At 34.3% G+C, this 25,897-nt stretch overlaps 2 protein-coding genes across 3 annotated transcripts in view; both read left to right on the top strand.

Annotated features, from left to right (window-relative positions):
• LOC127836973 (uncharacterized) overlaps positions 1-25,897 on the top strand; it is a 39,161-nt gene that overhangs the window by 3,255 nt on the left and 10,009 nt on the right. Inside the window, exons 2-4 of the mRNA XM_052363647.1 lie at positions 92-754; positions 1,400-1,558; positions 6,445-6,802. Coding sequence (XP_052219607.1) covers positions 224-754; positions 1,400-1,558; positions 6,445-6,802 — 1,048 coding nt within the window. The 5' untranslated portion in view covers positions 92-223. The remainder of the gene's footprint in view (positions 1-91; positions 755-1,399; positions 1,559-6,444; positions 6,803-25,897) is intronic.
• On the top strand, positions 10,664-24,547 carry LOC127836977 (uncharacterized). 2 transcript variants are annotated; one of them, XM_052363652.1, is made up of 5 exons: positions 10,664-12,070; positions 12,313-12,439; positions 13,771-13,792; positions 20,651-20,757; positions 24,515-24,547. In XM_052363652.1, exons 1-4 carry the CDS (start codon positions 10,676-10,678, stop codon positions 20,688-20,690), a joined length of 1,584 nt encoding a protein of 527 aa, XP_052219612.1. In that variant the 5' UTR covers positions 10,664-10,675; the 3' UTR covers positions 20,691-20,757; positions 24,515-24,547. The 2 variants fall into 2 exon arrangements, with proteins under 2 accessions (XP_052219612.1, XP_052219611.1); XM_052363651.1 differs by having other exon boundaries at positions 13,768-13,792.

Genomic DNA, 25,897 nt, shown 5'->3' with positions numbered 1-25,897 from the left:
CACCAAAAGCATGTATATAAACAATGTATGTTAAACAGTTATAATCTAAATCAAATTTATGAGTTTTGTTCATGGACGTTTTTTATTGTAGATGATGAATTCCACTCAAAAGGCCATATACTCGGAGACTATGTTGACAAAAGGAATGTAACATATCAAGGAATGTATGTCGTGTTTATGCTTGTCCATTAACAAAGTCACTAGTACATGCTAGTAGTGCAGTATGGCCGCTAAAACACACCTGATCGGCGACAAGGAGACCAATAATTGGTTCAAAGCGTGCATAGGACTCAATGTTACGAAGGAAGGACTCACTAATTTTCTTTGCGCAGAATTACAGAAAGTACACACCGTTGTTGGTAGAAGTTGTGGAAACTGCCCAATTGAAAACCTCATACAATGTCCGACAAACCCATATTGTAACAAGAGGAAACGGAATTATTGTCCTTTTCACAAATCACAGAAACCGCAGCCATGCCCAATATGTGATAATGTAAAACATAATATCATATTACAACACAGATATGGTGGACCTTCCTGGAGGAACACTCGTGCGGAAAAGTGGGTACTAAATTATTGGGAAATAGGCAAATGCTACCTCCCTCCGGACGGATATAGCAGCATTTCCTCGGTCCAGGAATCGGACTTTAATGGTGTGATAAGCATCATGTTGAATTGCCTACATTTCCATACATGTCTCTCCCCCTTATGTTTATCACCTCCACCGCCTGATAAGCAATGTCCTCTAGAACAGGTAATACAAAGCACGAGTTAAGTGTTTAAACAGTAGTGTTTCTATTTGTTTTACTCATATCTGAATGTGTTTGCGAACATTAAAGAGTATTTCATAAAAGCTGTTGCATATTTTATTAACTTCTATTGTATGACTTTCTAAATGCTGCATTAACGCACACTTGTCATTTTAAGTATGTGTACATCAAAGCGAGTATTTACGATCTTTATACTTGTTTTCAAAACTTATAAAACATCAAACACAAACACAACAATTCAGAAAAAGCAGTACCATTAAATAAATTAAGTTTAATTAAATTGCAATTATTGTTTACGTAAAAAAAATCCTTCATGTGCACAACAATTGTTCCCTATTTGGAAATGCCCATTAGCTGACGCAGCTTTGTTCATACGACACGTAGACGCGCTTTGGTTTGTAATAATAAACGTGTCGGTATCGGTGTTAATTTTGCTGTATACAGTATACTGCAGTATGCTTTATTTCATTGATGGTCCTTTATTTTTCATAAACTTTATTAACATGCGTAAATCATATTGTTAAGCTTATAAGATTGTGAGAGAGAAATGTGGACATTAACATTCTACATACTCGCTTTAAAATTCGAATATAATACTTGTTTATTTATCATGATTAGTTTTTTCTTAGGTTCGTCAGATTGGCCGAGATGTGCGACACACATCCGACTGCAAGGTTACAGATGCTGACTTACAGGACTATTTCAAGGCACTGTCCACGCTCCTGGCTGACCCACAATACTTACAACATGATCCTTCAGCCATCATAGCATGTACAAGACTTAGTGATGTAAGTTAAAGGGAACAGTTTATATATTTATAAATTTAGAATGGTTTGTAACGTCTGTGAAACAGCAAAGAATAGTGCACATTATAAAACTATAATACAATTAACAATGACACATAAGGCAAAATAAATGTTTTATAACATACCGTTGTTTTCCCAAAAATGGGTAGGCAATAAGTATTGCACTTTTTCGTCCGTTCCTACATACGTGAGACCGCCCCGAAGCTCCTTCTTTTGAATTGATTTCACAAAATATTCACATTTGAATTACCTTAATGTGGAGGTGATCGTACACAATTTGGCTGCAACATGAGTTTTGAGAATTATTGTGTTTTTTCTTGGTTTCCACTATTTACAATTATATATTACATATGCATAAAACGTGTCTACTCTGATTGTCTTTAACTTCTTGGCCGATTTCGCTCAAACTTTCACAGCTTAATCGTCTTAATGGGTGTTTGATCATAAAGGATGGAATTTTATCACATGCCATACCTTGTGTCCCATGTAAAATAACCATTATATATAATTTTATCTTACACATGTGTAATATACTTTTTAAGCGTTTTCATTGGCTTAGTTTTCGTTTATTGACCAATCGCATTTTGTTATTTTGCTAAAATGACGTTGCAACGTCAAATGACGACAAAAAAATGTAAACAACATTCGGGATTTATCATTTGCGTAAATATTTATTTAATTTGCTCACTTAAAAGCATTATTAAACTCGTCTAGGAAATTCGTTAGTAAGCTCGCCAAAGGCTTGCTTTCTAACAAAATTCCTGAACTCGTTTAATAAAATATTGTATGATATAACAACTCGTGCCAGATCCTATATGTATCCGCTGCACATTTTATAATTATGATTGGCATTGCGCTGAAGTGCAGCGACTGGTATGTAATACCTTTTTTTCGCTTATGGGAGAAGTAATTTTACGGATCAATGTATATATTTTTGTTGTCAGAATATCTTGCACAGTGGTGATTTTTGTGTAAATTAGTGTAAATAAGTACTGCATTTATGCCTATTACATTAACTACAACATTTTTTGCAAATAATGCAAAGCTAATTTTTTTTAATTAGTAACTGATCACAGGGACTGGGCAATAATAAAAGATCACAGGGAATGGGCAAATACGCGAACCAGTGAAACTTTCTGGTTTTGTATAAAAACAAAACATGATCAAAATATATTTATCTTGTGGTTTTTAGCTCATCTTTTTTTTTGAAAAAAAAAATATGAGCTATTGTCATCACCTCGGCGTCGGCGTCGGCGTCCGGTTAAGTTTTGCGTTTAGGTCCACTTTTCTCAGAAATTATGAATGCTATTGCATTCAAACTTGGTACACTTACTAACTATCATGAGGGGACTGGGCAGGCAAAGTTAGATAACTCTGGCGTGCATTTTGACAGAATTATGTGCCCTTTTTATACTTAGAAAATTGAAAATTGTGGTTAAGTTTTGTGTTTAGGTCCATTTTATTCCCTAAGTATCAAAGCGATTGCTTTCATACTTGCAACACTTACTAACTATCATAAGGGGACTGTGCAGGCAAAGTAATGTAACTCTGACTGGCATTTTTACAGAATTATGTGCCCTTTTTATACTTAGAAAATTGAAAATTTGGTTATGTTTTGTGTTTAGGTCCACTTTATTCCTACAGTATCAAAGCTTTTGCTTTCATACATGCAACACTTATTAACTGTCGTAAAGGGACTGTGCAGGCAAAGTTATGTAACTCTGACTGGCATTTGGACGGAGTTATGGGCCCTTTATACTTACAAAATTGAAAGTTTGGTTAAGTTTTGTGTTTTGGTCCACTTTACCCCTAAAGTATCATAGATATTGCTTTCATACTTGGAACACTCGCAAACTATCATAAGGGTACAGTAAAAGGACAAGTTGCATAACTCTGGATGTCATTTTTACGGAATTATGGCCCTTTTTGACTTAGTAACTTTGAATATATGGTTAAATTTTGTGTTTCGATCCACTTTACTTCTTAAGTATTAAGGCTATTGCTTTCAAACTTTAAATTCTTTCATGCTATCATGAGGTTACTGTACCTGGCAAGTTGAATTTTACCTTGACCTTTGAATGACCTTGACTCTCAAGGTCAAATTATTAAATTTGGCTAAAATTGCCATAACTTCTTTATTTATGATTAGATTTGATTGATACTTTGACAAAACTACTCTTACCTGACATACCACAATAGACTCCACCCAAACCATCGCCCGTGCCCCCCCCCTTCCCCCCCCCCAAATTCCCCTCCTATTTTTTTTTTTTTTAAGATCATCATTTGTAAAATGACCACCACACCCTCACACTATACCCCCCCCACCCCACCCCAACCCCTCCCCAAATTTTTTTTTTAAACGGTTAAAAAACAAAACTATTTATTTTGATTATTTTATGTTTGAAAAACCGTCCAACCATCGCACCCAAGAATCCCCCCCCCCGAATCCCCCCCCACAATTTTTTTTTAAGATCATCTCACAAATTACCACCATACCCTCACACTATACCCCCCCCCCCACCTCATCCCCCCCCAATTTTTTTTTGGAAACGGTTAAAAACACAAATATTTATTATTATTATTTTATGTTTGAAATACCGTCCAACCATCGCACCGAAGAATCCCCCCCCCTTTCACTCCACCCCGCCTTCCTTTGTGATTGAAAATGAGAGTCCCTTCACCTTTAAAAAGAAAATAGATGAGCGGTCTGCACCCGCAAGGCGGTGCTCTTGTTCTAACAATAGGGCAGACTGTTGCTGTTCGAGTTTTGGTTAACGCGTATTTACTTCAATTTTACAAGACGACAGCGATTACACGGTGTATTGCTTTATTGATAACCGTTACACTACAGTCACTTATTAATATCTTAGTAAGAAGGTGATTTTTCAGGCGGTTCCATAGTGTAGTGGTTACACGCTTGCTTCACATGTGAGAGGCCCAAGGTTCGAGCCCCAGTAGAATCAAATTATTTTATTTATGTTCTATGTTAACTTTTTGTTTTGATGTAGACATTTTAGTTTAAATAAATATGCTATTTTATTGTATCCATTTTTATGCCCCCTGATCGAAAGATCGGGGGTATATTGTTTTTGGCCTGTCTGTCCGTCATTATGTCATTCTGTCATCAAAAATTTAACCTCACATTAAAGTTTTGCAAAAACTTTTTAAATATTGAACAAAGCAACCTGATATTTTGCATGCATGTGTATCTCATAGAGCTGCACATTTTGAGTGGTGAAAGGTCAAGGTCAATGTCATCCTTCAAGGTCAAAGGTAAAAAAACAAAAACTTTAACCTTACATGAAAGTTTTGCAATTACTTTTGAAATATTGAAGAAAGCAACTTGATATTTTGCATGCATGTGTATCTCATGGAGCTGCACATTTTGAGTGGTAAAAGGTCAAGGTCATCCTTCAGGTCAAATGTAAAAAATAACAACCTTACATTCAAGTTTTGCAATAACTTTTGAAATATAGAAGATAGCAACTTGATATTTGGCATGCATGTGTATCTCATGAAGCTGCACATTCTGATTGGTGAAATGTCAAGGTCAAGGTAATCCTTCAAGGTCAAACGTAAAAAAGAATAAAAAAGCGGCGCATAAGGGGTCATTGTGTTTCTGACAAACACATCTTTTGTTTGTTTTTATTATGCCCATGAAATATATGTGTGAGAGGGTGGAGGGAGGGGGGTTGGTGTAAACACATTAAAACCCTTACAGTGTTTTCATATCAATGAGTACTCAACCCCTATCGTAAATGAGCAACGTAAGAATAAGTTCAGAATCATCTCCCCTTGAAGTTGAGAAAAATATGAAATGTATTAATTACGCATACAAGAAGAAGTAGATTTTTTAAGACCTACACAGTTCTGTTCCATTAATGAAAACTGCACTCGGATGCCAGTAAAAAAGGAAACCAATGTAAATAAAATGATCTATGAAATATTTGGGGGTTATAACAGCACAAAGTCATAGATAATGGTTATTTGGAGTTTATAACACAACTTCATAGATTTTGGTTATTTTGGGTTATAACACAAAATCAGAGATAATAGTTATACCAGTATCTTTATCTATTTTGTTTAAAATAATAGGCCAATATATTAATATTTACAGTAGAAAAAAAATCGCTCCATGTAACTTCATTGAGTGCCTTTTACACTGAAATTCCCGACGCCCTTTGATCCTTTGCATCAATACTTATCTTGTACAATATATAAATGTTTGGATTATGCACACGTGCAGTTTCAAAAACAAAATGTTGGTTTGCTGTAAAAAAAAATAGTGTATAAAGTTTTGTGGTAAAGAAACTGAGTCGAAGAGCCAACTAACATGATCATTATTCAGCTATGAATGTATTAATATTAATTGTAAATCGTATAATTGATATAAACATGTAAAATAGAAAACGTAAAATAAAGTTGAAAAATAATAATGTAATAAATTGACGAGTATGTAGTAATTGAGGGACAATTGACGAGGATGAAGAAATTGACGCACAATGGTACAGTTTTTTTCACTAAACGTCATTTCTATAAAATCATACTAATTCGCATTTATAATGTCACAGTTCACGAAACTTATTGGCATGGACTAAACAGTTATATTAGTTAAAATAATGTTATGTTTCAATATGTTTCAATATAAGATTTTGTTTTATAAAAGTATAAGTCATTTTAAAGATATGACTTCATCAATGGCTCTGCAACTCGTGAAAAATAAATGTTACCATTCATGAAATGATACTACGATCTCTCAAGAACATAAACACATATCCATCAAAACGTATTATTTTCAACATGATTTGACATATTTAATATTTGTTTTGGACAAAAACAACACATTATTTGTTTGGATTTGCATGTAGTTGCAGAATGATCGTATGTCGTTTGAAGAACTGGGCAAGCTGTTAAAAGAGGTCAATGAAACGCTCGAAGAAGCAAAAAAGACCGGCAAACGTTTTTCTGAGATTGCGGAAAGGACCTTGTCAAAACATCTGCAGAAATTGGATGCTACAAATCAGTTGGGGCTGATACGCCTTAAAAAGAAGACAACAGTTGGGGAACAACGCCTTCATAGCAAGACGAAATTTGGGGAACATCGCCTTGAAAGAAAGACACAATTTGGGGCACAGAGAATTGAAAGCAGTGTACAGCATGGCATTGAGCGCATGCAACAAGCAGCAAACAAAACTGCACAAGCAGACTACGAACGAGACGTAGCAGGTTCGTAAACAGGTTTTGTTTTGCACACCAGTTCGTCTCAATATATGTAATCTATTTACAAATTATCATTTCAAAAACAAAGTGAACCCAATTAAGATTTAAATTTGGCCAAAAATCCATATATTTTGTGCATAAAAAGACGTGTTTAGTTACACAATTATTTGTACAGGAGTTGATTGAGCTACACTTCTGACCTGTTCGTCAGCGTTATGATCTGGTTTAGGTGTTTTGTTTGTAAAAAGTGTGTATGCATTCAGAGCTCCAGATAAGGGTCGTATTTTCGTAATTACGAATTATTTTCAAGTCCGTTACGTATTTATTTTAAAATCTTGTCGTACCATTAAGAATTACAAAATCAAGTTACGAATATTATTTTTACATCGGTTCGTATCGATTTTTATTGCGTTCTTTTCGTGTATTAAAGATCTTTGCGGTGCCTATATAGAGAATGGTTATCGGGTTTGTTTAACAAAGCGCAGTTTTCCAATAAAAGCGGCGTATACAGTCTGTCAAAAAACAATGGCGGCGCCCAGAGAGCGTCCTAAAAAACTGCAAAGCGTCCAAAAACACGCTTTTAACATATTGTACGCAAATTTAGCCGAAGTTAAATGTTTAGAAAGACATTATAGAAATGATCTTATACGATGTTGTATGTTCAGTTTCCGACACAGTCGGAAAAGCTAAACAAAAACGCGACACGACGGGTCCAAACTTAAATACAAAAATCATTAAACGAGTGGAAGGGATAAGTCCCGTGGCTAATCGTTGAAAAGATTGAAGGGGAAACCCGTTTTTATTGTGAAATATGTAAAAAATCATCTAAGGCATGCAATCTAAGCACAGTTTGGGCATATGAAGGTTTTTGAAAAATAAAATTCTATAATACTGAAAAGACACTGTTGAACTCGTATAAATAAAGTTGCTAGTATGTTTATTTTGATTTTTTTGCATGAAAATAATCATTATTATTTATTTTTAGGTCATTTATAAAAAATAAGAATTATTTTCCAAAACTTAGTAGTAACGTTAAGAATAGAGTTCAGAATTCTTTTTGAAAATCTGGTAGTAATTTAAAAATTTCACAAAACCTTATCTGGAGCTCTGGCATTTTATTCTCTTTGAACTTTAAATATGTCTAATACTAGGTCACTTAAAAGGCACACAACATGTCCTGCAATTAATTAGAATAATAACCATTTTAAGTTAGCATATTATGTATCAATTGATTAAAAATTATCATTAATATATAAGCTATAGGAAATGTTTACATATAACAATTACATATTACTAAATAAAACCTTTCCGTAGGAGCTTTGTTTTTTATGTAATTTTAATGACACAACATTGTATATTTGTGTATATCGTCCGCAGTATAACACTAGAGGGGTCTATTTACGAAAAATGACTTTTTTCCGGCAATTTTAGATGGACATATTGTTAATGCTTTTGATCTGTACTGTTTACTGGTCTGCAGGCGTTTGTCAAATGCTAGGGTTAAGTTTAGTGTGCAACATCTATACAGATAGTATATGTATTCTCCTCGTTGTCGTAGTCTGATATCGGTACGTAGACCTTGATGATGCTGTTGTTGTGAGGTCTAGCTGCGATACAAATGGAGATGAGTCTCCTGGAGAATGGGATGCAACTGATGATGCTGTTGGCTACCTCCTTCCTAACGATGTAAGCAACCCGATGTTTAGAATTCTCTCCCATGATTCGTAACTTGTGTCGTTCGTCCGTTGATGTTTTTCCGAAGCCTTGCCACCTGGCCTAGGCTAGTTAGAACATTTCCAAGCGGTAGTGCTTCAGCTCATGCTTAAGTATGTGGATTTTTCCGCATGCAAGGAGTGTTCTTACGTTTGAAACTTTCACGTGTGTATGATTGGTCCCTTTGCTGCCATCTTGATCGCTTGGTAAACTTTATTATCCTACTTGTCGCATCCACCCTGGGGACACACAGTGGAGTGCGCGATCATGGTTATTGCAATCCCCGATCGAGCCCGCTTTGTATTCTGTATTTTTGGTTTCTTCATTTTCTTTCTAAAGGCTTGAATAAATCTTGGCGGTGCAAATTTTCTGTCGAAGAAATTGCATCTGTTCATAGAAAATGTGCCAGTCACCCCTTTTTGTTTGTTGGTCAGCAAAAGCGGTAACCATGGTGTGGTTGTGTCAAGGTCTCGGAATCAGAAGTGAGATTTGAGTGTCTGGTGAGAACCAGGTGTACCAGTCCTTTCTTGGGAGCTGCTGCAAAGCGAAAAAGTACTATCTCTACCCCGATGGGGTGTTAAAACTAACGTCTGCGTTCAAACATTGGGCATCCCTGGAACTACTTCACATATGTTGAAGACATTTAAAACGCATGTTAAACATACCAAAGCTAAAAACTATGACGTACCATTTAGCAAAGCGATGCCGCTTCTAATTCTTCGAATTTTAGAGTTATGTTTATGCGTGCAAGTACCTATTCTTGCAACAACAATGGGTAGTCCATTGGGACTGGATCTTTACAAATCATATCCATTTAAAACTAAAAATATGTTTATTTTCATTTAAAACAGTACAGTTTAGTACATACGATTATGAGATTAAAGGGTGCGTGCGACATAACTATATATGTTTTACTATACCATATACTCAATGGCAACTACCCAGTATCTTTCAGGTAACTGACCAATTCTTTTATATCTGTTCTATTACTTAGCAGGCTTATACATATTAAATTCACGAGTATGCCTGTCTTCTACTGGCAGCACTTTAAAACATCCTATGTTGCTTTAGAAGCATATTATAAATAAAAAAAATAAGCACAGTTATTGGATATATTATATCAAGTGTACAGAATAAAGTCCCGCAATTTCGTGTTCCCTTTAACTCGTCTCAGCAGATGTAAAGCAATAAATAACTATTTGTCGTGTGTATGTATTGTAATGCTCATACAAAAGCAAAAGAAACATAGCCTCATACAAGCTAGTTCATCTTAAATGCGTCTCTTAAATTGATTCACGCTTGTATTTTTAGCTCATCTATTTTGTGAACAAAAAATATGAGCTATTGTCATCACCTTGGCGTTGGCGTCCGGTTAAGTTTTGCGTTTAGGTCTACTTTTCTCAGAAAGTATCAATGCTATTGCATTCAAACTTGGTACACTTACTTACCATTATGAGAGGACTGGGCAGGCAAAGTTAAATAACTCTGGCGTGCAATTTGACAGAATTATGTGCCCTTTTTATACTTAGAAAATTGAAAATTTTGGTTTAGTTTTGCGTTTAGGTACACTTTTCTCAGAAAGTATCAATGCTATTGCATTCAAACTTGAACCACTTACTTACTATCATGAGGGGACTGGGCAGGCAAAGTAAGATAACTCTGGCGTGCATTTTGACAGAATTATGTGCCCTTTTTATACTTAGAAAATTGAAAATTTGGTTAAGTTTTGTGTTTTGGTCCACTTTACCCCTAAAGTATCATAGATATTGCTTTCATACTTGGAACACTCGCAAACTATCATAAGGGTACAGTAAAAGGACAAGTTGCATAACTCTGGTTGTCATTTTTACGGAATTATGGCCCTTTTTTGACTTAGTAACTTTGAATATATGGTTAAATTTTGTGTTTCGATCCACTTTACTCCTTAACTATCAAGGCTATTGCTTTCAAACTTCAAATACTTTCATGCTATCATGAGGTTACTGTACCTGGCAAGTTGAATTTTACCTTGACCTTTGAATGACCTTGACTCTCAAGGTCAAATTATTAAATTTTGCTTAAATTGCCATAACTTCTTTATTTATGATTAGATTTGATTGATACTTTGACAAAACTACTCTTACCTTACATACCACAATAGACTCCACCCAGTATCAAGTTTTTGATATGAGGAAGTCGCAGACTTTCACAGAGTCACAAAGAGATCAAAGACTGTGTGTTAAGAACGGCTTAACAGACCAGGCATTAAAGAAATGTGTTTGTGAACAATTTTCTACAACTGCTGAACAAGTGCAGATAGTTCATTTTGATATGAAAACAGAGGGATCAGCATTGAAAACTACTGTTGTCATTTTGCCGAAAATTGTACAAAACATGCCCTTCAACAAACTCCTGATTGAGACATACACAAACGAACATAGGTTATCAAGAATCATATGTGGTTTGTGGAAGGCTGACATTAAAGTAGATGAGTTTAAACAAATGCTGATGGAATTTCTAGGTTGGAAGTCTATAGCATTGTGTAAAGACGGTAGAATTATTTATAATGGAGTTGAAGATCAACTGAGGGAAAATCAAGACCTGACAAGAGTTCAGGCCTTTCAGTTTGGTCATATGAAGGTAACATTAGTCTACAGCATAAATGCTGACATTGAATATCGATTCATATGTACTTTAAATGGCGCCAAATCTGTGTTGGAAGCAAAAGAGGGAATCCTTACAAAATTTTCAAGAGAATTTGAAGCCATAGACGAAACAAAAGGCCAAATTCTACACCTTTGTATCAGAGACCAAATTATTCAAGATGACATTTGTTTGGGTGTGGCTATGCAAAGCATAACTCGTAGTGACGACACTCCTATCAGTCTTCACTTTGCTTCCCAGGATGCAATCACCGTTACTATAGTCAGTAATGAATTGAAAATGAGACAAACGTTGCTTATTGTTCCTCGGCGTTGTTCTACTGCTTATCTGCGTGAAAGGATAGGAAAGCTAGCGGCATGTGATGCAAATTCCATTAAACTTGTTTTCAACGAAAAACTTATCGATGAGTTAGATGATCTTTCGCAAACCTATGGTAACAATTGGAAAAGTGGATGCACTCTGAATGTTGGTTTGAAGAAACAAAAAACTTTAAAAATCAAGAATCCAATTAACAATGAAGAAAAGGCTTTTAAAATGTATATGCTTGAGCCAGTTCAAAAGTTGGTGGAACGCATAAGCGCATATTGGAATTTAGATGTGCTGACAATGTGCCTTTTTTGTCGTGATGTTCCGATGAAATGTAACAGTTTGCTTCAGCACTATGCAATAAAAAACAACATGCAGCTAGAGTTGAAGTTGTTCCCAAACAGAATAGCAATTCAAGTGAGAATAGTATTCAAGAAGAGGACATTGAACTTGGCTGTAGCAGACAGCACAGTTACCGCAGTAGAAGACTTGTTGACATACTGTGCCGTTAAGATGCAGTATCCCAGGAAATGTTCAAGAGCCATTCTTCGGAATAAATGCTTGAAACCAGAAGCATCTCTGAAGGATGAAGGTTTCTCCACAAATGAAAAGGTGAAGTAAAAGTTCAGTTTTTATGTTTGGAAATCTTTTTGACATAATCTTTGTTTTGAGAGTGAGAATGAGTTTCTTAACTAGTAATGTCAGCAGAATGGCATTCTGGAAATGTTTCTTACTTTTCAAGAATTTAAATCACCCAAAAAACATCTATTATTTTCATATTGACTAGTGATATACTGCAACAATAGTGTCAAAGACAAAATTAGATTAAAGTATTTTGTTCACTCGTTTTTTAGGTGTCTATAGTGTTCTTTGATGAACCACTGAGTGGTAACAGTGAACTCATACCAGTGTTTGAAGCAGACATTGATGGGCACACAACCCCACGGTATGGGAAAGTGGTTGAAGGACTATTACTTTTAGGTATGTAACAATCATATGGTTTATAAGGTTGTAAATTGCAAACAAAAAAAGCATAATTTTTCTGTTCTGTTCACCAGATTTTTATTGTAAACATGTCATGTGGAATTACAATATTTATTAAATTTGATTCATAACTGTTTTCTTTTAAGACTTCTATAAAGCTTTTGAAAACATTTGTTTATCTGCAAAATTAATCTCATTTCAAAACAGTTAAATACTTGATATGCTATTAGGTTGGCTGGTTTGTTTTTGTGATTTTAAGTTTGGGTTCAGACAAGGAATCTAGTGTTCCCCTACCTATATATTATTTACAAATGTGTAATTTCTGAAATAAGACAAAACGTATTGTCCCCTACTGGCATTGGAGGGGACTTATTGTTTGCGCTTTGTGCGTCTGTGAGTCTGTCTGTCTGCCTGTCTGTCTGTCTGTCTTTCTGTCACACTTTTCTAGATCCTGCGATAACTTTAAAAGTTCTTAATATTTTTTCATGAAACTTGCAACATGGATAGATGGCAATATGGACATTATGCACGTCATTTCATTTTGTTCCTATGTCAAAAATTGTGGTTGCTATGGCAACCAAAAAAATTGTTTTCTGAAAATGGTGGAATTTCTGACAATGGTTGAGCCGGTAGGAGACCATATTGCTTGACAATAGCCTTGTTTAAAGCTCATTTCATTCTCTCTATTTCATATATGTTTTTTTATGAGCACCTAGTTTTCTTAAAATTAACAAGCTTGATTTTATAAAAGCTTACTAAGTAAAAGTCAGTTTATGGCTCAGTCTCATTTGGAATGTCACTGTTAATTGAATAAAATGTACCGGTATGTAACCTAATCATTTTCATAATTTCAAAGCTGACTGTTCTTACTGCAGGCAGGTATATTAGAAGTTTATGACAAAAAGTTAAGCTAAACTCCTGTTAGCTTAAAGGTTAAATACAATAATTATTATAAAAAGCATTTAAAGTTTGGTGATGATAATATTAATTTAAAATTAAAAAAAATTCTTAGTTGAAACATTAACTTTATGTACTCGTTACAAAAGTTAAGTGCTGTTTGCTTTACTTACAGTTATTGTGATTCATCAAAACCAGATTAACCAGATCCATATTAGAGGCAGACACGTTCTGTATTTTGTTGACGTGTTAAAGAAATCTTCCATGCAATCATACACTGTGATACAGCAGTAGTGTCATACAACAGTAGTGTCATTCTTACATGTACATGCAAACTGTAATGTTTTTATTTGTAAGTACCAATCAAATTAATTTTCTTTCTTTCTGTTACCTATTCATTGTCGAGATTAATTGTGATGCTATTTCAGCAGTGATGGAAATCAGCTCCAGCATGTAAGCCTTGCTCTTGTGAATGTGAGACAGGCTTTGAATTCCAGCTTGATTGTTAAACTTTGTTCCCTCATGCAGCTGTCTAACCGATCTTTTGACCTGCAATAATATCCAAGTAAATGTTTGAAGAATTTCCTGCCAGTTTAAAGCATGATTAATTCTTTACAATGAATTAATTAATTCGAAAGTATTGTTAAAAAAATGTTGCTACATATCTTTTATAAGACCAGTGGTAAAGCATTCGCAAATCAGACCTATTTTTTGCCATTGTTTACGGTCTGTGACTAATTTATTTTCTAGATTTATTTTGCAAGGCACACTTTAAATTTATTGAATGAAGTTTTTTTCATTTAATGAAGTTATTGAGTATCCTTTATCATTTTCCTTTTACCTCTAAATGCATGCCAGTTATATTAATATTGTGCTATCAATGTCTGGAATCTTGGATGTTTGTCTAGATGTTTGTATGATGGAGTGGTGAAAATTTTGTCAGTAACCCTGATTGGAATGGCTCTCAGAGCAAATACCTATAAAATACAATTATTTTATAGGTCTTTGCTCAGAGTACACGTTCTGGAACAATTTTTGGCGTGTTTAGTTTAATATACTTATGTGTTGAAGGTGTCTTAACTTTAGTGACATTATATATATGGAAAACATACATCTTTTTATTGCTAGGGGTAGGAGAATCAGCAGAAACATCGGTTGATAACATGACTTAAGCATTTGTTAAATCAAGTTGCCTTTTTTAACATTTGGGAATTGGGTTGGAAGTAATCCTCAAATGTTTAATTTATTTAAGCTAATAAATAGTATCGACACAGATAATAATAATAAATTGTCATCATTTGGTCTTGATATATCACACTTATCACTATATTACACCAAATAACTTTGCTGGAAATCAATACTTTTTTGGTGCAATAAGCACGGATTCTAGATACACTCCGTGCAATAAGTGAACATGTGCACTTGTGACTTTTTTGAACAATACAAAGCAGTTTAAATGAAAATAAAATTGGTGCAGTAAGTAGATACGCGCACTTAGTTACTTACTGCACTGAACAGAATTATGTGTGTAGATAATAGAGCATGACATTTTCTTAAAAAGTACCAATTAAACTGGAATACCATTCTGATATTTATTTAGGACATTTACGACATAATGTTAGATCATTTTATGCAAAAAAGTCATTTTTGAAAAAAATGTCACTTATCACTGTTTTGCGCTAAGGTGACAATATGTGAATTTATTTAAACGATTTATCATTATAAAACAATATAACAGTTGATTAAATGTTAGCCTAAAATGATCGTGTACATCATTGTTTTAGGAAAATAGGCAACAGGACTGACATTGTATTGGTCACATTACAGCGAAGTTATAGACTTATGCATGTAACGTTTGTTTTCTAAGTTGTACCATGTTATCTCATTGAAAATAATGATTGAATTTGTGCTTTCATCATTCAATGACAAATAAAAAAAGAAGTTGAAAAATGTTTTTTTGAGATCTCATCAGATTTTAAAAGTAGCGGTGTCAGTTTATAGATCACAAATTAAGTGATTGTTAATATTTGCAAACAAAGTGGCAGGCTTTTGAATGTTGCCCAACATGTTGCACAAAATAATTCCCTAATCAAAACTGTTCCAATAATCAAACACAAAAACAGCTATTTTAGAATATTACACCTCAGAGATATTGGTCCTTCTATATCTATATGACCGGTTTCAGTCTGTAAAATGCGATGGAGGAACCTAATAGTATATGGACCGGTCACTATTTTTTGTATATGGACTGTTCGGGGTTACACACCACTAAATTTGCACTGTTTTACTGTAAAATGACGTCATTTTTTAATGAAATGACGTTATTATTCCTGAGAAATTCTTCATTGTATCTCTTTTAAACAATAAACAATCGTACAACACTGTGCAATGGTAAAGGGGAAACTTTTCGGTGTAATGTAAGAAAGTAAACTCCACTTCGGTCCCAATTGCATTATAGTGACCAGTTAGGCAGCCACATACTGTATATGGACCTCGGCCTACAGCTTCGGTCCTATATACGGTTTGTGGCTGCCTGGCTGGTCATTATAATGCCATAGGGACCTCAGTGGAGTTTACTATTTCTTAATTGTGTAAACAGAGGATATTGTAGAACTGCACATATGTGTTAACCCAACTTTTGTCGTAAAAATTCAAGAGTGACAAAAGCGCCTTAAACAGATTGTGCCTAGTATATCCTCATTTCGCGTCATCATCATCATCGTCATTGTCTTAATTCAACATCATCATCAAAATCACCATCATCATTATTAGAATATTATAATCATTATTAAATTCACCATCAACATAACTTCACTGTCATCATCATCACCATCATAGTTAACATCAGCATATTCAGAAGCATTTTTCATATCACCAGATTATCGATTTTGCAATTTTGTAAAAAACCATTTGTTTTTATACAGAAACATCAGGGATAATCATGACTAGATACTTACTTTTTGCTCTGAAACTTGTGATTAATACTACCAGAATGATGATGTATAAAGTATGTTTTATATGCTGCTAATGATAATAATTATTAAGTGACAGAGTATAAATGTTTTTAAAGATAAAATGTTGATGACAAAGACGAAGAAGATAATGGCAGTAATGGAAGTTTTGTGTTGTTGTAATTTATGATGATAAAAGAACGTGATGGTGGGAGTGGTGTTTTTATCCCCGCGCTTTTTGAAAAGCGTGGGGATATTGTGGTTATCTCAGGCGTCTGTCTGTCTGTCTATCCATCCGTCCTGGCCACTATCTCCTCCTACACTATAAGCACTACAACCTTGAAACTTAAATACATGGTAGCCATGAGCACATGTGCGACCCTGCACTTTTTGGAACTTTTGATATGACCACTTGGTCAAAAGTTATGGGGGTTGGGATGGGGCGGGGTCAGAGATTTTCACTCATTTTTATGCCCCCAGTATGGTGTATTGGCCATAACTTTTGCAATATTGAAGATAGCAACTTGATATGTGGCATGCATGTTTATCTAATGGAGTTGCTCATTTTGAGTGGTGAAAGGTCAAGGTCATCCTTCAAGTTCAAAGGTAAAAAAAACAAATCCAAGGAAAGTAATAAGCTTTAAAGGAAGGTAAGTAATGAACCTGCCAAATGATTTTTTTTTAATAAATCAAAGCGGCGCAGGAAAGGGCATTGTGTTTCTAACAAATACATCTCTTGTTATATGTTATTTTACATTAACTTCTTCATTTCTACACCAATTCACTTCAAATTGATACTGAACATCTCTTATGACAATATGGTCAATCTCAACTATGCATTGCCCCATTACCAACCATGGGTTGCCCCCTGGGTCAAACATGCGGCGTGGGGATACTCGTCGGCCTCTGACGCGCTATTTCTAGTTGTTGTGGTTTCTGTTGTTGATGATGATGGTGATGTTCTGTAGCTGATGATGGTTATGGTGACAATTAATTTATCTATAAAATATATATATATATATATATATATATATATATATATATATATATATATATATATATATATATATATATATATATATATATATGTATATATATATATATATATATATATATATATATTAGGGATGGCAAACCTATGTAAATCCGTAACCGGTTAACCTGTTTCGGTATTCGAGCGGTTAACCGGTTAACCGACTGTCGTGGTACCACATAAATGAAAAAAACATCCGAAAAGCGTATACGTTTATAAACAATTACATGTATATGCAAAAATACTCTGTCTTGTTGATTGTCTTGCAACCTAATTTCTTTGTTGTAATATTACCTTCATGTCATTTACACATACTTATTGTTCTACATGTTGATCAATAAAAGCTAGTGCAGTCGAGTTTGAATTATGTTGTGTTCTATTAACACTCATTATCCTTTAAGAATTACGTGCATTAACAGTTAGCTGATTAATAACAATTGTCAATTAGCGTAAATATATTTTGCAATTGGGATAGTGGTTTACAAACCTCTGTTGTTAAGGCCTGTTGATACTCAATGTCTTTATTATGGCGTTTTAGTTTGCAATAGTTGTTAAAACAACAGTCATCGGGTGTAATCACAGTGTCCAGCGTTATTGATTTTTATCAAGCAATGGAAGTCAACACAATGACATACTTCATACTTAATACGCTGCACCCGATGGTTTACAACTCTAATCGCTTTAGATCCAGGGGGGGGGGCATCACAGGGTGGTAATTGCCGATAATTTGCGATAAGATCAGAAGATTAGCCAATAAAGTGAAATTAAATAAAAACAAAACTTACGATTTAAGCATTTATTGCGTTCAGCCAAAAATTGTGTTTTCTGAAAGAGTAACCGATTATTAATTTTGTAAACGGTTAACCTCCTTAAGAAACGGATAACCGGTTAACCGAATAACCGTTGCCATCCCTAATATATATACATATAATATGTATATATATATATATATATACAGTGCCCCAGATAATTTTTTGGGAAATAGGGTTTTCACCCATTGATTTTGAAAAATAGGGTTATTTAATTCTTGAAATAGGGTGAACTTAGTTATAAAATTGCATACCTTATAATCATTTCTGCTTTACATCTGTTGAAGCTGCACACTTGTATTGATTCAATAATTTTTTAATAAAAAATAATTAACTTTAATAAATAGATGTTTCATAACATCTTTAACCCTTGAAACAGTCCATAATATAAACTTTAAACTTTAAAAAAATGTTAACACGAATGATTCGGCATTTATTGGCTCTTGCTTTCTTGGTTCAAAAAGTTTGCGATCGACTGATATTTTGGAGAAACAATCGCGGATGTCTTTCGACCTCTTAGACATTTTTATTTCGCATTGTAGTAGAAACTGAAAGAACAGACGCTTTACAAATACATGCACAATGAGCGACAGATTAAATCAGATTGAAAACGCATGTATGTCGTCGTAAACGCTTTAATTAAGTTATGAAATCTAGTCCGCAGAGCGTTTAAATAACTTTGACTGATTTCCTGCTCCGTCATCCAGGCGCTTTCTGAATAAAAGCGTCGCCGCGTTACGAAAATAATTCCAAAGAGAAAATACAGAAAATAAGCAAAGCATTTTCGATCGAAGCTATGGTACGCATCAAATTTGACGAATTTGCGTAAAAGTCAAATATGTTGCGTTTTCAATACACATGATATTGTATTTCTTTGCGTTTTTAAACATTTTAATAGGGTGAAAGACGCAGATACGCAGCTTATCTGGGGCACTGTATATATATATATATATATATATATATATATATATATATATATATATATATATATATATATATATATATATATATATATATATATATATATTATATTTTCCTATTAAGTTATTAACTTATTCTGCATATCTATCTGATCCAGGCTTTAATACTTTGTTAATGTCCGATGAAATGTGAAGATTATTTCCAACCAATAGGCCTGGATAAACTGAGACATAACTCATATTTATATTAGTTTGTTAATGTTTTATTAGTATCTTTATCAAAATGTTTTATATGCCTATTATGTTTGAAAAAAATGTCAACATATTTTAAGAACACGATGTGCAAGAGTTTCAATTTTCCATTAAGATACTACTAATAAAACCAGCATAATTACAAACCTTAGCAACCAATCAGAAGGGCCGATATTATGAGAAACTTAAAACATGATACAGATTCCTACAGGGAACAAAGTCTAGCCAGTATTTTGTCAAAACAATTATGATTTAACTGCAGTTTTCATTGTTATGTAAAAAAATACACATTAAACTATAGATTGACATATAACACATGCATGTTTTTTAATTTGTTCACTCCCAAAATTCGTATGTATTCATTAATACGGCCGATACTACACATAAACATGCTATATGTGGTACTGTTTTGGTATTGGCATTTTGTTCAGAATAATTTGGGAGTAATGCATGTTTTTAGTGTGAGGGTTAGCTCACACTAATGTTACAGAGCAAGTTTTGCAAATCAGTATGCGCTTAACTGCTTAACTACGCTATGGAAGACAACCAATGCCTGTTGCAGTAAAAGTATGCTGACGACAAATGCTAGGAGCATCTGCTAGGAACGATAACCACCACATCTGCCTGTTTATAGTTCACCACTGGTACACTGCAGTGTGTCTATATGACTAATAGTGTTTTAACAGCTTGTAAGATGACATTGGCCAGTCTAGTGTTATCATTGAAATCTGTACATATTGGCTGCTTTCAGGGAAACCGGGGCTTAATGCATGTGAAATAATATTAGCCTGAGCACACTGATTAGCCTGTACAATGTGCACAAGCTAATCAAGGAGGACATTTCTGATTTTATGGTGTTTTTCGTTTAAAGAGAGTCTCAGGTACTGGGATGACAATTTATGCATATGCATTAAGCCCTGTTTTCCCAAAATGAAGCTTAAATTATATTTTTTATTAATGATTAAAAAAAACACATCTGGACCTGTGCTTTAAGACACACTCTTTATGAATTTGAATGGGTTGTGTTCATTTAAAACTTGCAATATAAAAAGCTATAACATAATTTTTTAAACTGAGTTGCGTCTAAGCTTATACAACAGCGAACACCTACAGTGCCTTCAGCGCCTTGATTAATCCTGTATTTGTGTTGTTCCCTTTAAAACATTAATTTTGTTAACCTTTATTGACAAAAGAGTATAAGGGAGTATTATATATGAATGTTTGCATTCTTGTCATCTAGCAAACCTCCAAATCTTAGTTCCGTTCTCTGTCTATAGACAAAGCAGCAAGTATTACATAAGCAATTGTTTGCATGTTTGTTATTTTGCATTTTTGTTATCTTGTAGCTCCAGAATCCCAGCGTCTCCCGCCACCGGTGAGAGGTAGCGATAGGGACCATCTCCCTATTGGCATTGACCTGTATGGAGAGGCGTTAGATTCTAACAGATCCAAGGTGAAACTGTGTATATCAAGCCTGCTCAAAAAGACTTATTTTTACAATTTTGCAAAAATATAATTTTCACAAAAATAGTCTTAGATTTAAAAAAGAAAGTATGCAATTTGATTCAAAGGAGAAAAATAATACTCCTTAGATTATTTGAATCAATAATAGTATTTATCATGGAATTGTTGAAAACCATTTAAAACTATCACCGAATAACTTCATTAAAAATATTTCTGGTCAAATAAAATTCCAGTTCACCTAGTTAAAGCGATAGCATTTATATAAGAATTCGTTAATGACCACAGACTTACCTAGAAACCAGGCAGGATGGAATGCAATACATTTGAAGTGAGGTCACGATTCCACTGCTGGAATCATGTTTAAAGACCAATTTGAACACAATGTTTAATATTTTGGTCAACATGAATATCCGAATGGGAACAAAACAATAAAATATACTAATGCACTTAATGCAATACGTTAGTAATTATGAAATAAACATGTATGAAAACATAGCCTTGGCGCGCTAACGATCTGGCGCTGACTATCTGCTAAATATAAAGGAACACACAGAAAATGTTATGATGTCTAGATTTTAGTGTGAAACTGTATTCCTTTAGCTTTTTTATTAGAGACATAATTGTTTCACGCTAAAAAACGAAGTTAACAGTGTCACATAACACACTGCTGTATCCTTTTTCATAGAAGCCTATGCATAATTGGTATTGATTTCACTCTTTACTTCACAAAATAGAAATTCAATTGAATTACATATTAATGTAAATAGGATAGCTTTTTGTGGATTGCACGTTTGCTTTTTTAAGCAGTTTTGGTATTTTTAACAAATACAGTGGAACCCCACTAAAGAGGACACTCCAGGGACCAAGAGGAAATTCCGGTTTAGAAGGGAAATTGACTTTTTTACTTTCAGAAGGTCAATTACATAGCCTAATAATGAAAAACACACACTTTCATCAAATTGTGATTGTTTATTATGCCACCCCCCCCTTCAAAGAAGAGGGGGTATATTGCTTTGATCATGTCGGTCTGTCTGTCTGTCTGTCTGTCGGTCCGTCCACCAGGTGGTTTCCGGATGATAACTCAAGAACGCTTGGGCCTAGGATCATGAAACTTCATAGGTACATTGATCATGACTTGCAGATGACCCCTATTGATTTTGAGGTCAGTCGGTCAAAGGTCAAGGTCACGGTGACTCGAAATAGTAAAATGGTTTTTGAATGATAACTCAAGAATGCATACGCGGCCAACAGGGCACACTCTGAACAATATTACTGAAGCAACTGGTCTGTAATCCTCAATCTATAATTATCAGTCCAATGAAACATCATCCTTTAAGTAAAATACAGTGGATCAGTAAAATATTATCAGAATATGAGATTTTTTGTTTATTTTGTATATTAAATATTGTGTTAATGTTTAATTTTGTTGATTAATATAAATATAAGCAGGACAGGGGAGGTAATACACTATTATATCTTTCTTATATACAGGGGAAACAAATGTTATAAGTTTAAATTTATTGTTATAGCATTTGACTCCCTTGTAATATATTTAAATTTTACCAAATGTAAGGCTAACTGCATTTTTGTAATGCATACTACTACTACTACTACTACTACTACTACTACTACTACAACTACTACTACTACTCCTCCTCCACCACCACCACCACCACCACCACCCACCACCACCACCCACCACCACCACCACCACCACCACCACCACCACCACCACTTTGTTATCTTACTTTCAAATGTGAAAATCTAATTGAATATCTAAATGCAACTGATTCAAGAACAATGCAAATCACCATTTTATATGACACTAAATTAGCAATAATTGTAATAAAAAATTCAAAATTAAATAACATTAAGCTTATTAAAATTTAGCACAGCTTCCTACATAAAAAACAAAACACACTAAAGAACCCTATGTTTGTTATCAGTAATTATAATCAGTGTTATCACTTCCATTGATCAATATGTACATCACAGGCCAAGTCTCTTAAAATTGTTTTGCGATATTTACAGTTTGCCAAATTTTTTACCACCTTTATTAATTTCAAGCGTCTTTAATCCGATATTCACAAGTTTGTGACTCTAGTTCTGAGGTGCAATAAGCCGGTCCTGAACGGTTTACAGAGGTACAATTACATATAGAATTACCCAATTTTGATTCAAAGAATGACCGGTAATCGTAATTGAGGGGATACCGGTCTTGAGGAGATATTTTACGCATGGTTTTGTAGGGAAAAAAATGGGACCGGACAATTTGGAGAGGATTCCGGTATAGAGAGGATCCGGTTTAGAGGGTTTCCACTGTACGCAATTCCATTCATTTATTCGGGCCTACTGGCGGGAAAATTTATTTAAATGTATTGGGCACTTTCAAGATCAGCTACTGTGAAAAGCTGGGTTATTCAGCTACGCCGAAAATAATATCGCAAATCAAACTGATAATTTTACCAAGTAAAATGCATTTTGTCTTTGTATGTTGCATTTGATATTTCGATTATATGCCTTGAATATGTTCTACCTGTATACAGGTTGTTACACAATGTACTTTTTTGTTTTTAAATGTCATCAGCTGCTCTATAACCATTTCATTTACATTAATTTTGTTTCCCATAAGATCAGTTGGCTTAGATATTTCCACAATTGTTAAGAAACATCATAAAACACACTGCTGTATTCTTGGTATTGATTTCACTCTTTCTTTTATTATTTGTATTATCCTGATGAAGGCGTAAGCCGAAACGTGATAAAAAAGGAAAGAAAAATATGTGTTTTTGTTGGATTTATCATACTATAAGAAACATCATGGAATAGGACACTTAAGTGAGTGTGAATACATTTTTTTCATTTCGTAGCATACTTGTCATGCTTTAGGTATTATCATATAACAAATTTTTTTTTAATGTATCATGGAATTTATAAAGTGCTTAGATTTACTTTAATCCATAATGGTTGAATATGAAATGTTATTGACAAAGTTTAAATGAATGAAAATAAAATACAAATATATCTCATTTTGTAACAAAAGCATACGGTTTTGAAATATCATCTGCCATTTTTCCTTAAAGTCATGTGAAATGTTAAATTATACCCAATATCACTTTTTGCATTATTTGAAATTGATATTTTAAAATGTTAACTTTAAGTAGTATTGTATTAATTCAAGTAGTTTCATAAAGGGATTAGCATTTATCATTAATGTTTAAGTGTTTTATTTTGGTTTAACTTGAATGGTAAATTTTTAGTATCTGTCCACGTTTTCAAACATCGTAGTTTTCAAGCATGGTACAAATTTGCTTTGTATGTTTTATAATAAAGTAACAGTTTCTTGGTATCTTAGCAGTATTTACATACATGGTTGCTACTTTGTTTTACCAATTAAACATTTTCTTCTCCATTTTATTATTACCGGTACTTTACTTACAAAAAGGTGATTTGGGGTTTATACTGCTGTCTGTTTGTATCCTTGTCAGTACATGTATGTCTGGCTGGGGGAAGGTTTTTTTGAAAGAGAATCACACCATTTTAGATATAAATTAACTTCATACAAAGGTAGATTGATGTTCTGTACAGTTCAATGCAAAAGATTAAAGCTACATTATTCACAAACTTATTCCCATTGGTAAATTTTCCTTGTTCAGCAATTTTCTGAAAACTTAGGGGATTATATCTCCTGATCAGTTTATTTTCCCATTTAATCTTATACTTATAAAATGATCATTTATTTTCAGATCGTACCTCAACGAGAAGCATGTGCGACGAAACAAACAAAACCATCTGTGGTCATAAAACAAATTAAGAAAAAGGTCATGAAAAGATCTGCAAGTTTAATAGACATAGGGCAAAGAAAATTAAGTGGGCAACAGAATAGTTTGTCAGCAGCAGACACAGGATTTGAATCATCGCATGCAGATAGCAGCATGTCCACAACAAAAACTGGATTCAAATCTTTCTATGCAGATGGCAATATGTGGGCAGCATTCACTGGACATGGATCATCGCATGCAGATAGCAGTATGTCAACAACAAGCACTGGACACGAATCATCGCATGTAGATAGCAGTATGTCAACAACAGACACCGGACAAGAATCATTGCAATCAGAAAGCGGTATGTCAAAAACAGACACTGTACACAAAATATTGCATGCAAATAGTTGCTTAACAGGTTTTTCTGAACAACAAAAAGAAAATGTTTTTGGCCAGACTACAGGATTTGTGTCTTCAGTAGATAAAGATCAAAGTTGCTGTGATACGTCTAGGAAAACTACTGAAATGTTCTACGTGCCTTCTTCAGACCCAGAAACATCATCTGAAGTTCATGTTTTAAATGCAGTCACGCAAGACAATAAACCTAAAAGGCCAAATGCAGAAGATGACAAGTGCTCTTTAGAAAATGACTGTGATAAAATAGATGATCGTAACATTTCTTTTAGCCTTTGTAATTGTAAACGCTGTACACATGCTCATAACACAGACGAATCCGACGGTTGTCATGGTGAAGTTAGCACAGAAGCTCCTTACACGTCATCAGAACATATTATAAAAGAATTTACTTGCATAAAACATTGCATTAAAAAGATTGAAAAATCAATTGTAAATCAAAGCCTTCACGGCAGTGCACCTGATTCAGCAGACAGTTCCTCACAATCATCAGTTGAAGGGCAGGATGAAGACAGAAATCAACGGGCATTCAATAATGGGGTCAATCTGTCTTCAAGTTTGAAAAAGGGTCAAGTACGACCAGACAATCACTGCAGTAATAAAATAACACAAGCAAGCAACCAAACACCAGCACCTTTATCGGAATTCCCTTCAGAATCTGCTTCCAACACCCATTTTACACCTGTAAGCACCGCTGAGGCTCAGGTTGTACCATACAGCACTGAGCATGCCCAAGCAAGTGCTAGAACAGCTTTAGAGGGCATTTCACCACATCATCAAAGTTGTCATTCTCAGCATGCAACTTTACCAAACCAGATCTGCCGGTTCTGTTTGCACCAGTTGGCACCTAGGGTGTTAGAATCTGAGCAATATTTGCGTTCATGTCCTTATTTATATTCATTGTTTCGAAGTCGTCAAGCAGCTGCTAGACAACGACAGCGTCCACATTAT

This window comes from Dreissena polymorpha, chromosome 7 (genome assembly GCF_020536995.1).
Source record: "Dreissena polymorpha isolate Duluth1 chromosome 7, UMN_Dpol_1.0, whole genome shotgun sequence".
Classification (NCBI taxonomy): Eukaryota; Metazoa; Mollusca; class Bivalvia; order Myida; family Dreissenidae; genus Dreissena; species Dreissena polymorpha.
Note: the sequence above shows the minus strand (reverse complement) of the source record. Positions and strands in the feature narration are given on the sequence as shown.